Source organism: Cydia pomonella, chromosome 16 (genome assembly GCF_033807575.1).
Source record: "Cydia pomonella isolate Wapato2018A chromosome 16, ilCydPomo1, whole genome shotgun sequence".
NCBI classification, from domain to species: domain Eukaryota; kingdom Metazoa; phylum Arthropoda; class Insecta; order Lepidoptera; family Tortricidae; genus Cydia; species Cydia pomonella.
In genome coordinates, this window is record NC_084718.1 from 2,308,730 (window position 1) to 2,325,084 (window position 16,355).

Consider the following 16,355-nt stretch of genomic DNA (forward strand, 5'->3'; position numbering starts at 1 on the left):
TGGCTGTCACAAATGGTGTTACTTACACGTCTCATTCTTGGCAAACTTGGCACACTTCTCATACGCCACACAGCTGCCGTCTCTGTCCCTCACTAGGTCTCCCTTACAGAAGCATCCTCTAGAGCACTGCGCGGGGCACATGGGGTTAGGGTTGTCACACGTCTTGTTGCAGGGCTCACAGAAGCGGTACTCTTCGTTTATAGGGCAGTCTTGACGGGGTTCTGTTGTGTCCTGTTTGAGGGCTGCAGCTAAAGCAATAAAAGGAATTATGAACCGTAACTGTGTAATGTCAACTGCATGAGTATAACTGCCAATCTGTTGTCTAAAGATAAAACCTTGAGATGTGTTGCCTTGAGGTTATTACACTGGATGCGATTCGCACCGTCTATTCAAAATTCTACTTACATGCTGCCGGACACTCAGACAGCTTCACGCAGTGTCCGGTACTATTCCGGACGTGATCATCCGCACAATAACAGCCGGTTCGGCAAACCGCCGCGCACGCCGGCGCCGGGTCCGCGCACGTCTTCTGGCAGCCGCCGCAGGAGAGGAATCGCTCGTTGGGTCGACACATCGTGGCTACTTGGCCTGCGAATTAATAATTATAGTTTCTAAATCTTTCATATACCTATCCCTCACACTATTATTGCATCTCCATGGATTTCACGGGCCTATAAATTCCGGTCTTTTGATAGGCTTGCGTGGGGATATAGATCCAACACGTAGAGACCCCTTGGAGAGCTTCAATGTCATGTAGAACGCCTGCTGGAACCCGTTCACAGGCATTTTTCATTTCCACCCATGAACCGGTCGCAGCAGGTATTGGAATTATTGTAGTGGGAGTATTGTGGTAGCTGGGTGGATAATGAGACTGGGTTATTGCAAAGACGCCCGGACATAACAATGTTTTCACTATAGTTATCGAGGCAGGCAGTGACTCGCCGCCCACTAGAAGAGGAAGACGACCAGGAGCAACACCGGTGTGAGCGGCTCAGGGGTGTCGAGAGGTGTACGCTTTCTACTCCCAACCCCCTGTGCAACTCGCGTCTTATGCAATTTTTCATTTCCACCCCTGGAGCATGTAGCTCTAAGCTTCCTCCTCTCTGAATGGCCAATGATCCCTACTATTATTATTATCAATGCGAAAGTAACTTGTCTATATGTCTGTTACCTCTTAACGCTTAAACCAGTAAACCGCTTTATTTACATGAAATTTAGCATGGAGATATCGGAGATAGTTCTCAAACTATCTCGAGCCTCAGCCTGGGGAAGGACGTAGGATGGTTTATATTAATCATCATCATAATACTATGCAGATGAAGTTGCAAGCAGAAGCTATTTTGCTATACATCTATGTATGTTAGATACTGTATACTAAAGCTAACCTTATCCTAAATGATGTTGATGATTGGTCAATTTTGGGTAGTACTGTACCGGTAACTCGTAGGATTTGCCGTACTTTTGGGCTTTTATAGTAACACTTATAATGCCTTTACGAAACTTTCAACTTGAAACAACCCAATTATTCTTTAAGTGTAGCTAAGTACATCTTAGGTAATTTAGACGTCTACTAAGAAAGACTTTTTGAAATTTAACCTTCAAGAGAATGAAAGTAAAAACTTAAATTATACTCAAGTTTGTCGAATGTCTAATTGTCTTTTCAAATATCTTATCAATCACGGAGATACCAAACAGTCCGACGAAAGAGACAATTTATCAAACAATGCCTCCGATTTCAATCATAGTCCGGTTTCAATTTCTCTCATTGTTTCGTCGCGTCATCTGTCATTTGGCGCTTATCGGACAATCAATGTTTACAGACGAACCGGTTGCGTGCTGTTACGATACCCTTATTTTGAGATAGTAAGTAACCGGCAAGTCCCACAGACAGTATTTAAAAAAAATATATTACGACTTCTTATTTCGACGTGAATCACGACAGCTCAATCAAAAATGTGTCCATCAAACTCGCAAAACGGCTTTTTTATACGGAATCAGTCCCGGAACCGGGAATTTCAGGTTCTTGCGATACAAATTCGGTACCGAGAGGATTCCCTGGCGCTCATGATTGAAAGTATTCGTAAGAGCAGTGCCTGTGCGCGAAATACATAGCAAGATTTAGGTTCAACCAATCAAATTGAGCTTTTAAGTGCCATGTAATTAGCTAGTAAAAACTGGTAACCGAAGAGCTGGCCGGCTTCCTCGCGCAATGTATCAGCATTGCGATACAACGAGGAAATGCCGCCAGCGTCCTTGGTACAATGCCTCGACGCCTATTTTAGATCTAAGCTAGTTATTAATTTATGTTAGTATTTGTACAGTTACTGTAATACAGATATACTGAATAACCTTCTTATCAAAAACTTCATAATATATATATTTTTAATTACTAAACGGCTAATGATCAAATTAGATACAGTGAAAGTATTCATCTAGATATGTAATGTATGTTTAAGTATTATTATGTAGCATGTATGACCGCCTCCATGGATTTGCATAGATCGATCGGCGATAGTGAAAGTTAGATCATTTGATTGACATGAAATTGCAAAGGATTAATTAATGTTATTGAACAGTTGATGTTTTAATGACAGTTCTGGACTTGCAAGCGAATATTCGCTTGAGCCGAACAAACCCTCTAGCATGAGTTGCGTTCTCGCGCGCGACTCCATACTTGAAGACGCGCTAGATGTATAGAGTCGCGAGCGAGAACGCAAGTCATGCGTTCTCGCTCGCATCCTATAATAATATTTAAAACAAAGTTTATAAATATAAATTCATTCAATTCACGCATATTCAACTATAAAATATCTTGAAAACACTTCCGACAAAATTATAATTCAATTAAGTATTTATGATAGTTTTTATAATTTCCAGTCTTCGTATAATCACAAACCTAAAGCATTTTTTATGTTGAAAAATTATTTTTTATATATTTAGGTACAAACTTCATCAAGTTGTTTTTGTTTGTTTTCCTTGTAGCTGCGTTTTTATTGCAGCAATCAAATACTCCGCGATATGATTGGTTTATTTATAAACTAATTATGTATATTTACAATGTAGTTTTTATGGCTGTGAGCGATTACTGTCATTAGTCCTCGGTTTTTTTTTTATGGAGGATAGGCAGGCGTTTGACCACGATCACACCTGATGGTAAGTGATGATGCGGTCTACGGTGGAGCACGGTTACCTATGAGATACCTATTTACTCTAGCCTTGAAGAGATTCAGATTGTACTCATGCGGAAACACAGACTCGGGCAGGGCATTTCACTCCTTGGCAGTTCGCATAAGGAATGTTGAAGCGAAACGCTTCGTGCGTATTTGTGGAATACCTACCATGAAGCGATGCCGAAGTGCTGATTGTCTGGTAGTCCGATGGTGAAATGGGGACGGAGAAATAAGGTTGTGCAATTCCTCAGCACACTATCCGAAATGTATCCTATAAAAGATCGTTAGGCTAGATCTTGCCTAAGATTTTATTAAAGTTAGGGCTGATGACAACTTATAAAGAAAAATAACGCAATGCGATCGTTTCGTCTGTGCAATTTTATTTAAACTTAGTGTTAAGTATGTACGTCATGTTTTATCTCTTTTTGTATTAGCTTGTCTACTGTGTGTAATTTATTTCGATTTATTTTATGTTTCTTTCCTGTCTGTTGCCTTCCGTGATTATTTCTCACTCGATGGTCTCATCGGATGATCAGCGCTGGAAGTCGCCAGCAACATGCTGAGATGAGGCCATTTCGTGACACTTTATTCTCACTATATAATTTTTTATGTATGTCTATTACTATCTGTGTGTTTATGAATATGAAATTCTATTATCTATTCTATTCTAATTCCTCTATCATAGAACCATTCGTGATTTTAATTATTATTACTGTAAATATTTCATTTTAATTACCTACTTGACTACCGGTCTGGCCTAGTGGGAAGTGACACTGCCTATGAAGCCGGTGATCCCGGGTTCAAATCCTGGTAAGGGCATTTATTCGTGTGATGAGCATGGATATTTGTTCCTGTGTCATGGGCGTTTTCTATGTATTTAAGTATTTATAAATATTTATATATTATATATATCGTTGCCTAAGTACCCTCAACACAAGCCTTATTGAGCTTACTGTGGGACTTAGTCAATTTGTGTAATAATGTCCAACCAATAATTAATTACAGTAAACGATTTATAACGTATGAGTAGGTAATACCCACATCATTAACACTACAAACGTAATTAACCTAGAATATTAACTAGGCGTTTCCTGATCCGGTGAACTTCGCTTGAATGAATACCTAATTAAAAATTTAAACCCTAGCTTGAAAACTAACATTTACGTTAATTTGAACTAAATCCATAGTGTTAAGACGAAACTGATTCGTCTCTCTATACAAACGTATCTAGTCCCTAGTCCCAACTTACCTTAAACGAACACTGAAATAATTATGATCTATCGAGCACACATTACAGTGATTTTCATATCAACAAATGCTTGAAAAACAGTTAAATACAAAACAGTAACGTCAACTGGTTGAACATTTCTAAGTATTGAAAAGAACGATAAAAATAAACGAACAGTCACTAAAGGGTCTAGCAGGCTAAGCGAACAAGAAGTGCCCCCAACGACGGATTTTGTCGATATTACTGTTAGGTCCTAAGGACCCTCCATGCTTAACATCAGACCTCGATTCTCTTTTGTTTGCGAGTTATTCAGGATAACGTAAAATAATTAGGGTATCATTGTAAGTGTCATATTTTATAAACGATTCAAGTTACGTGAACCAAACAAAATTATATTTGATAGCAATAAAAAAAACTACAAAATGCATATTTTTTACCAGCATCCTGTCCTTAAACTTCATTGCAAAAAATAAAAATAAAATTTTCCTTCCAATTTTTTTTTTACTTTTCGCGGAGGTACACCTCCAAAAAAAATATGCATGAGTAGCCACTAATTCCCACTACATACACATATAAAAATATTTGCACAAATGTTCGTGCTTCATGTCAAAAAAAAACGATTCTCCAATAAGTAGTCACTGGCATTATAAGTATGTACAGATAGAAGTACCAGTGCAGTTTGAAGATTAGTGTGTAGGTATACAAACTCTTCTAATAAACCTATTTGGAGTGCATCAACGATGACGTGTCAGCTTTGATAACATCTGACACATAATATTATCTGCATTTGTTTTTTTGCATTTTGTAGTGGAAAATGGAAAACATTAAGTGCAAGTCTTGTAAAAAAACATTAAAAAATATCCGTGGGAAACAAAAATGCATAGAAACAGAGCAAGAGGCTGATTTATATAGCAAATGCAGTAATATGTTAATTTGCATAAATGATTTAGTGTGTGGTAAGTGTCGACTTTTAGTGTATAAACATAAAGCAGTAGGTTGCAGACGAAGAGCCAGCATCGCCAATTGTTGTGCATGTACTCGCAGAAGTTGATGCTACTGCTTTATGTTTATACACTAAAATCCGACACTTACCACACAATAAATCATTTATGCAAATTAACATATTAGTGCATTTGCTATATAAATCAGCCTCATGCTCTGTTTCTATGCATTTTTGTTTCCCACGGATATTTTTTAATGTTTTTTTACAAGACTTGCACTTAATGTTTTCCATTTTCCACTACAAAATGCAAAAAACAAATGCAGATAATATTATGTGTCAGATGTTATCAACGCTGACACGTCATCGTTGATGTACTTCTATCTGTACATATAATGCCAGTGACTACTTATTGGAGAATCGTTTTTTTTTTTGACATGAAGCACGAACATTTGTGCAAATATTTTTATATGTGTATGTAGTGGGAATTAGTGGCTACTCATGCATATTTTTTTTGGAGGTCTACCTCCGCGAAAAGTAAAAAAAAAATTGGATGGAAAAAAATATTTTTGTTTTTTGCAATGAAGTTTAAGGACAGGATGCTGGTAAAAAATTTGCATTTTGTAGTTTTTTTTATTGTTATCAAATATAATTTTGTTTGGTTCACGTAACTTGAATCGTTTATAAAATATGACACTTTCAATGATACCCTAATTATTTTACGTTATCCTGAATAACTCGCAAACAAAAGAGAATCGAGGTCTGATGTTAAGCATGGAGGGTCCTTAGAACCTAACAGTACACTACCAGAAATATCGACAAAATCCGTCGTTGGGGGCACTTCTTGTACGCTTAGCCTGCTAGACCCTTTTAGCTACTTAAAACAGTAAAATTTAGTGTCTTTTCGGAACAGTAAAATTTAACTTTTTTTTTCGATAGGCTCATATTTATGGAACTGTTTAAACCATTAAACGTTAATGCAATTTTAATTGTTTTAAATGGTTTATTTTTCTCAGTGAACCGAACGTAACGAACCAAAATTACGAACATGTATTTTTGGTACATAAATTTTATAGGTACTAATTAATAAATCTAAAAAAAGCTAAGAAAAGCTGCGGTTTGAAATTATGTAAAAATAAAAATATTTTATTTGTATAATATGTATTAATATAGTAAAGTATTGTATAGTATATTATATAAAGAGAAAAATAGGGCGATCGTCCACGTTTACCTCTTAATGGTGTTAATCTGTTGATGATAGAGTAGGGACTAAGAGCGGTTTTGGTATTCAAAATTATATTCTTCCAATATGCAAAATATATTTAGAACTATAGGAGATCAGCGTTGCTATCCAGCGGGGAAATGCGGGCGATTTCTTCTTTATTAGTGGGTATTTAATTTGAGTGTTTTTATCTTCTAACTAATATATAAAAATCCTATCTAAAAGTTTTTTTTTATGAAAAAGTTATGTACTTACCCACAACACCGGCCACTGCACACACCAGCACACAAACAAGCAGGCACGCTCGCTCCATCTCCGGTGCAACTGAAACTGATCGAGCTGCAGTTGATCGTATGCGCTTGCGCAAGTCAGCCAGGGGGAGCTGGGCAGAAGCGAACGGCGGGATAGCTGTAAATACAAAAAAACTTGTACAATAAAATTTGTATATTTTTTTTTTCCTGGCTTTCCCCTCTTGTGTTTTGGCAGGAGGGATTTTGCCAATGACGACGTTTTAAGACGTACCACGCACGATAAGCATGTTCGGTGTATGATAAATTTTGGTTTGGTAAAAGGACTTATGGTAGGTACCTAAAACAAAAAACATTTATTGTTATGGACATCACAAACAACACAGGACATGTACAGTTCATTAGAAAAAGAGCGGGAAAGGTGACAGTTTTGACAATTAGAAGGCATACCAACATAAGGAGAGATAAGAAATGGACAATAGACATAAGATAAGATGATTTTACTAGAAAATGTAGAGCCGTTAAAGTTTTATATTATTTTCTTGTATGTGTTTAAGAAGAATTCCAGTGATGGGAGGAGGTTTTGTATATCGTAAAATGGGGGAAGGGATAAAACTGACATTCATACCTCGATAAAACTTTACTTTTACATGTGGCAAACTGATTTTTGTATATAATAAATGTTCCGGTCGTTTGAATTTTAGTTTTTTTTTATGATTTTGTGTAGTCCATTTCATAAATTTAAAGATAAATACGAAATATTAGGAAATCCCTGCTCACCCCGTAGTGAGGAGGGATTTCCTACCAAGGTGAGTTTTGAAAATTGTTGGTTCGACACTTTGGGATTATGAATACCGTAAAGTCGGGTTACATGACCCTTTTTTCTTGTATTTTTTTATATACTTCTAGATCATTACGTTTCTATCCTTGATCCGAATTTTTAGTTACGGTTAGGTGCATCTTAAGGATACGTCGGATAAGTAAACGTAAAAAAAAAGTAAAAAAAAACCTTCTACGTATTTTTTTTTATTTTTTCATTTTTGGGCCAAAGTTGATCTTAGATGCGGGTAAGTTTGAACTTTATACTTATTTTCATACAGAAAGCCCCACTATTAATCTAAACAACAAAGAAACCCAAGAAACCTCTTTAAGGTAGGCTAGTAAATGAAACGAATTAATTTTTGATACAATATTTGACATTTATTTGAGCAAAAATCAAACAAAAATAACTTTTTCAGTTCTGAGATAGAATAAAAGTTGTTCAAATTTTAACAAAACCTTAATTAACAGCCTGTTAATGAGAATCATCATTAGAATTAGTCAACATATACGATAATAATCACCTTTATTAGTAACAAGAATATGGTAATATTTTACCTCTAAGTAAAATAAAAGTACAAAATCTCAGTCAAGTAAAACTTAATACTGAAAACGTAACAAATTATTAAATCACAGCATTTTAACGAGAATAATTGTTGGAAATAGTAGGCTAACAATTCGTTTTTGTAACTTAAGACTCACTTACACTTATTTTAAACATATGGAGAGCAAAAACTCACAACAATCATGAAAAACCTAAAATTTAGATACCAGCACTTAATGAATTCAGTCTTTCAACGAAAACTATCATTGGATTAACGAAAACTATCAACTGATCTTCGTCTAAAATGACATAATCGTATGATTATGTCATTTTAATACGATGGGTATAATCAATGGGTATTTATTGTAGGCTAGCTACCCGCGGGCTAAAGTTCCCCGAAATGGGGGACAATGTTTACTATGATTATACTAACGAACTTTATGTTTCTAAGAAAAGACTAAATAAGTTTTTATTGTAATTGCAGCATTCTCAAAGAGATGCTTTGTATCAAGGTATAGGTATTAGTAAGCTAACTTACCTTATTTCGCTGTTTTAACCAAAAGTTTGCAGACACCATTTATGTACGTACGTCTTACCTCACGCTTGATCGATACTGACAAGTTGAAACCTGCGCAAGCAACTTGGAAACGGTACCACGTCGCGGGTAGGTAGTGCCATTTATGATTTTAGAGGGTAACTGCTACGATCGGACGTCTATTGGCTTTGTGGCGGGATGTTAAATCTTTTTAATTTTTTGGGACAATCTTTACCCTTAGGGCTAAAGAAACCCGGTTTTACGGTATTATAATAGCTTGATTTGTTGTTAGATTATATAATTTACGTAGCAGTGACCTGTAAAAACCAACTTACCACTCTGTCATCCCTCCTCACCCCATTCGTAACCCAACTGCCCTCGTCATCCCTACTCATCCTATTTTACGGTAAGTAAATATTCTTTATTGCACCACAAAGAAAACAAATTTAAAACCAGATTTACAATGTAAAGAAAGATAGCAACAGGCGGTCTTATCGCTGTAAGCGATCTCTTCCAGACAACCTTAGGGTAGCAGGATATAAAGAACAGTAAGTTTTTAGAACAGGTAGTGCACGAATTAATTAGAGGAAAAGGAAAATTACACATACATTAAGCAGACAGTACATACAGTGCATTTACAATTTAAATAAACATATAAATATAACTATACATACCTATATTGTACGGTACGTACCTATTTAACTAATAATAAGGCTATAAGGGATTATTTAGTAGTTAGACATGTAGTGGCACAAAGGATAAATATTAGAATCGACGATAAGGAAGGATAAATATTAGCGACGTGTAGCGACTGCAGATGACATCTGCAGACTTCGTGTCGCCGCGACATGTCGCTGTGTTAGTTTCGAACCCGACTGCATTCTGCAGCGCAGTATTTAGTTGATTCCGAGTGTTTCTTGACGTCAGCGGCACTACTGGGGGCTTACTACAAAAACAGAAAATCGCAAATTGCGAGGATCTTTCTCTTTTACTATTACTAAGATGTAATTAGAGTGACAGAGAAAAATGCCCGCAATTAACGAACTTCGATTTTCGCGGTCATAGCCCTGATCTGCGGTCGGGCCCTGCGACGCTGTCGCTGGATTCGTGTCGCAGAGTTCGAATAGTATTTCATAGAAATACATAGAAAGTAGTCGTGACGCGGCTACGTGTAGTCTACAGTCGCCTCACGTCGCCGGGTTCCAACTTGTATCTCAACATTATTTTATAAATCGTTTTACGTACCTAGGTAATAGGTACCTACGTATAAATATGTATTAAACCAAACAGAATATATTATATCGTATATAGGTCAATGATATTGACAATGGGACAATTAGTGTTAAATAAACAAACACATAGATTTATAACTAACCTAGATGCCTAGTCTGTACATCCCTAGTGAAGCCATTTCGAGTACGACATTATGTCGCCCCCGTGTCATCGTATCCGAACGGCCCTCGCAGTACTCAAGGTCGAGTTGGTTTGTGTACACCTCCCGGTTATAAATTAAAAAATACAAGAAAGATGGTTGTTTGTGCGGTGAATTGGTGTCACAACACATCAGTGAATAAAAACAAACCGCCTGATATAACATTTCATGCGTAAGTATCCAGTTTAATGTGATATTTTTACGTAATTGTAAATACAAAAATCCAAATTTTCGTCAGCCGCCATTACTTATAAATGTTGCCAGGTGATATGAATCTTTTTTCCTCCAAATGAGGCATGACGATTACATTGATAAAATTAATATGCTTACTTTAAGTTCCTTGTATGACTATAGAAAATATTTTTTTTTAGTTTTTCATTCTTTTATTTCAAATTATGTTTTGTCTTTTATAAAATTACAGTTTAAATTCATATTTTTATTTTGTGTGATATTCGTTTTAGATTTCCGACTGATCCGCTTCTGTCTGCGAGATGGACGGAAAAAATTAGATTAAATAGGAACGATGCAATATGGAAACCGACTAAACATAGTCGAATATGCTCTCGCCATTTTGATGAGCAAGTAAAGTAAATTTTATTTGTGGAACACAGGTGTTACAGTTAAGGTCTGTAAAAACGAAACGCAACTGTCACTGTCGCACTTATATGGAAGACTGATAGAGAGACACAAAGCGTTTCGTTGTTCGAAGCAATAGCGATTGCCACCTTGGCTAGGCCTGCAGGTACAATTACTAGTACTGACGATAAATAGTTATTTGTTTTACAAGTGGAAAAGTTGTTGTTTAACCGCTCGTGCTAATATTGCTACTCGAGCTAAATAAAGATCCAAAATGTCGAAAAATGGAATCTTGAGCGTTGCGAGGGTTTCAAGTTACGAGAGTTAAACAAATTTTGCCCCAAGTGAAACACAAAACTTTTCACCACACTAACCCGAAGAAAATATTAGTCAAATAAAATCAAACCAAATCAAATCCAAATGATCGTCATTAAATATTTATCATTTAAAATCATTATTCCAAAGTCAATTCTACCAGCTATTATCTGTGTACATTTGTAAAATAAAAAAATAAACGTTTTTTTATTTAAACATTATTTCACAAAGTACAGAAATGCAAAGTCCTTAAAAGAAACCTTGAAAGCTTTTGCTACAAATTTAATATCTACATACACACTCCCAAATGATTGATAGCCAAGTATAAGGATGTGGTTAAAATCCATCTACTTTAAGGGGAATAAATGAACTCTGGCAACCCGTTTTTGTATATATGTGTGTGTCGCTGAGCGTAAGACACGAGCGTCGCACGCACACATCGATCGAGTTTCGGCTTCACTTTTGGCAGATTAGCCTTATGAGGACTAACTGTCTATGTGTGATAGGTCAGTGAACAAACAAACAAACGGGTCAAGCTCAATAAAACAACTAATATCAGACAAATAAATGTTAGATACCAAGATAAGTTGGTAGCGATTTTGATTTTCAACATCAAACATTTATGAAATTATGACGTTTAACAGTTAACACTTGCACAGGCCGGGCTATCGAAATCACTGCCAACTTAGCTTGGTCTGGGTCAACATTACTTGGATGGATTTTTTTTGGATTAGTTTTATTAGGTTAGGTTATTATATAATATTTTATTTTCGTAATTTTTGTCATAATTTGTAACTGAAATAAAAGGATTTATTTTGATTGTTTGGTGGCGCCCAGAAAACTCTGTTCTCCATACAAACTTAGTTACGCTCTCATTTTAGAACGACTAGCTAGATCTGAAACTTTGTACTTACATTAGGATAAGGTATATCTATTCCTCAAATTAATTTATGTAGCTTCAGATACCATAGTTAAAGAAATACAGCGAAAAAAAATTTTAATACACGTCGCTGATATTTATCCTTCCTTATCGTCGATTCTAATATTTATCCTTTTTGCCACTACACGTATAAGGTTAGGTATTTCTACCTAACTACTGTTACCTATAATCCCTTATAGCCTTATTAGTTAAATAGGTACGTACCGTACAATTGTTATATTTATCTGTTTATTTAAATTGTAAATGTACTGTATGTACTGTCTGCTTAATGTATGTGTAATTTTCCTATTCCTCTAATTCATTCGTGCACTACCTGTTCTAAAAACGTACTGTTCTTTATATCCTGCTACCCTAAGGTTGTCTGGATTTTTTTTTCTCTAATTGGGATGTTATATTAACTGGAGCTATATAAACTAATTACAGGACTAGATATACCTCATGTCATTATGTGTGCAAAGTACCATTACAATCTAAACCGTAGTTTTAAAATGAGAATGTAACTCCGAATGTATGGGAAGGTGAAATTAGGCTGAGCTTGCCGGGGCCTCTTAATCTTATACCTTTAAACGAGCAATTCTTGTATATATATATATATATATATTTCTGTGATCACGGAAACGGCTCTAACGATTTCGCTGAAATTTGGTATATGGGGGTTTTTGGGGGTATACAATCGATCTAGATTAGTCTTATGTTTGGAAAAACGCGTGTTTTCGAGTTTTCATGCGTTTTTATTTTGACTCAGAATATGGTCGCTAATTTCGTTTTACCAGCCACTGTCCGTCTGGTCCAGCGGGTTAAGACGCGGACGGCTAAAAACGAGTGTTACGGGTTCGAATCTCGCCCGGTGACTAACTTTTGTCTTTTTTTTATATATTCAAGTTTATATATAATTTTTTAATTTTTATTGTTTAAGACAAGTTTCACTTCAAAAAATATTTTAAATTATATTTATAAAATAGATTTAACAAGACAAGTTTAATTTAGTAAAAAAATGTAGTTAAGATTTTCACCTATACACCACCATATTACAATAAATAGTTATAACCGAGCAAAGCTCGGTCGCCCAGGTACTGTTACTTTAATGTTCAATTGTTCATGCCAAGTTTCATAAGTTTCAGCATGTCGTTTTAAAATGAGGGCATAACATCGATTGTATGACGGCGATGTACTTGTGACTATTCATTGTTGATGAAATAACGCTCTAATTACATTAAATTACACACGTATTATTAATTCATCCATTGTTTGTATATTTATTAGTCTGAACGCTGTAGTTTGATCAACGACAGTGGGGCGACACTCCTCCTGTCGGCATTTCTCGGCTCCGCTCGGCTCAGCCTTGCTCCGAGCAATTATAAGGGTTGGCACAACTTGACGTCCCTATACGTGCACGACCACAGATAATGTCTTGAATTTTGACAACCCTAAATGGCCGAATGGGATAGTGCCATACATAGAAAGGGACAGCATAATTCGACCCTGAATCGCAGTCAAACTTCGGTTTTTTAGGAAGTGTCATTTCTGTACGGTAGACGGTAGTATTATTATTTATTCTGTGCCAATGAGGCCGCCCATCACCTTTCGAGACTTATTGATCATAGCTTTGCTCGGAAAACTTATAAAAACTCAAAAATGCGCGTTTTCCCAGAGATAAACCCAGCTAGATCGATTTCCGCCCCCGAAAACCCCAAATTCATCGAAATTGTTAGAGCCGTTTCCGAGATAGGCCAGTGAATAGGCTACTACTGAACCGGTGAGATCCCAAGTTAGGTAGTTAAAATGTGGTATGGAGATCATTTGAGTTCCGGGGAAGAAACTAGGATAGTTTTTATGCCAAAAAGAGCGGTGTAGGTTTGTACGGGGATTCAATAACCACTCAACAGATTTAGATGAAATCTACGTCTACATCTTTGATTTAGTTGAAAATGATTCCAAACTCGACTTAGGACTTAAACTTAAACAATTATTAACCTCGGACGTCGCCGACGCTGAACCTCCCCCCCCCCATCTGCATCAAAAATCTAGATGGATCCACTTTTTAAATACGTCTTAGGAAAAGAAATATGTCTCAGAAAGGAAATCTTTTATTCAGATAATGCCGTATTTGACCTCTTTATGGCTTGTGCACCACTATACATATTTGTATGATTCATTGACCGTCAACCCACCCTGGGTCATCGAGCTACATTTGTTGTTAGTTGTAAGGACTCGTATAATAAAAATAAAACAATTTACTTAACACCAGATTGCAATCGTGTGTAAAGTTTCTAACAGATTAAAAACCTGTATTAGCTTTCATGAAAGTGATTTCACACATCCGCTTTCATTTGTTTTTTGTTTTGCCTTATCAAATTGCAATTTAGGCTCCAGTATCGATGTAATAATAATAAGGATATCCGTTTGTTATTTTACAGTACATATGGTGCTACTTTACGGCCCTAGTGCGATAATTAGCACATTACGTAACTATATCGAAAATTTAAAGGGCCATATGTACGGTAAAACGTTGTATAATACATGTGCGAATAGGTAATTCGCAACTCTTGTCGATTTAATTGGCGTAGGCACTAGTTTTTACAAAAGCGCCTACCAGTGCGGTTTCCACGATGTTTTCCTTCACCGAAAAGCGACTGCTACATATCAAATGATATTTCGTACATAGGTCCCGAAAAACTCACTGGTATCCAGGTAGGTATTGATAGCCAGGGTTTGAACACTTTGAACCCGCGACCTCCGGATTGCAAGTCGCACGCTCTTGCCGCTAGGCCACCAGCGCTTAATTTTTTCTCTCCTGAACCATAATAAAAAAATAACAAAAAAAACGTACATTATAGTTGATTTGGGAATCCTCTCACTTCTCATTTATCACTTTTAACTTCAGTTTCATAAACTGTTAGTAAACAATCGGCTAGTAAACAATCGGCTAGTAAACAATCGGCTAGTAAACACTTATTGCGAATGGTACCGAAGCCGGTGAGGTAACTGTTATATACTTACGCGGGTGACGTCACGGCGCCGGCGCATACGGGCTTCGGTGACGCGCGCGCGCGCAGCATCACTGTCACTAAAATTATATCTCTATGCTAATGTATAGGGAAATAGGTGTTTACGTAGTTATCATATTGATGCATATCCGCATGCAGCTCCGGTGTGTGAGTAGGACAACGATATGCACGTTTATAGCGTCCGAATCCAGTTTTAAAATATCGGTTTATTTCGGTTTTCATCCGAACTCTTATAAGAAGGCGAACGTTGCGTAAAATTGACATACGGACCGATTCGAAGAATGATTACGACACGTTTAAAAGATCGATAACTAAACGACATGTCAAAATTGACGTTTATTTCGATTCCGCTGTGATCTGAATAAGATCTGCCTACGATATATGTACGATATACGTCAAAGTGACATTGGTTGCCCGAATCGAGCTGCTTCTATCAATTATACGACATACAAACGATATCTGAGAACTTATCTAAACCAGAACTTATCGTTATCGTGTCTCATTCTTTGAATCGGGCCGATAAGCACAGCACATTTGGAAAAATAGTCAAATACTTACGTTAAGCAATCGGGGTTTCACGATAAAAAAAACCCAGTTTCAAAGAAATGATATTTCTACGCTTAACTCACCTTCTGCACCACCTCCTCCTTCACCTTGGCATATTATAGCACTTACGTATAATCTGGTTATTGTATTACAATAATATTTCATATTTGTGTTATTTTTAACCGCCTTCAAAAAAAAAGCGGCCAAGTGCGAGTCGGACTCGCCCATGAAGGGTTCCGTACCATTTATGACGTATTAAAAAAAACTACTTACTAGATCTCGTTCAAACCAATTTTCGGTGGAAGTTTGCATGGTAATGTATATCATATATTTTTTTTAGATTTTTATTCTGTTATTTTAGAAGTTACAGGGGGGGGGGGGGGGGGGGGACACACACATTTTTTTGGACGTGTCTCTCGCGCAAACTATTCAGTTTAGAAAAAAAATATATTAGGAACCTAAATATGATTTTTGAAGACCTATCCATAGATACCCCACACGTATGGGTTTGATGAAATTTTTTTTTTTTTTTAATTTCATGACATATTAAAAAAAAACTGCTTACTAGATCTCGTTCAAACTAATTTTCGGTGGAAGTTTGCATGGCAATGTAAGTATATCATATTTTTTTTTAGATTTTTCATTCTGTCATTTTAGAAGTTGCGGGGGGGGGGGGGGGACGACACACATTTTACCACTTTGGAAGTGTCTCTCGCGCAAACTATTCGGTTTAGAAAAAAATGATATTAGAAACCTCAATATCATTTTTAAAGACCTATCCATAGATAGCCCACACGTATGGGTTTGATGAAAAAAGTTTTTTTGAGTTTCA

At 36.4% G+C, this 16,355-nt stretch overlaps 1 protein-coding gene across 2 annotated transcripts in view; it reads right to left on the minus strand.

Moving 5' to 3' along the window:
- Positions 1-14,898, minus strand: part of LOC133526541 (zonadhesin-like) — a 37,330-nt gene extending 22,432 nt beyond the window's left edge. For both annotated transcript variants that reach the window (XM_061863218.1, XM_061863217.1), the window contains exons 1-4: positions 14,800-14,898; positions 6,816-6,968; positions 406-588; positions 27-248 (exon numbers count right to left, since the gene is read on the minus strand). In XM_061863218.1, coding sequence (XP_061719202.1) covers positions 27-248; positions 406-588; positions 6,816-6,873 — 463 coding nt within the window. In that variant the 5' untranslated portion in view covers positions 6,874-6,968; positions 14,800-14,898. The remainder of the gene's footprint in view (positions 1-26; positions 249-405; positions 589-6,815; positions 6,969-14,799) is intronic.
- Between the last annotated feature and the right edge of the window lie 1,457 nt (positions 14,899-16,355).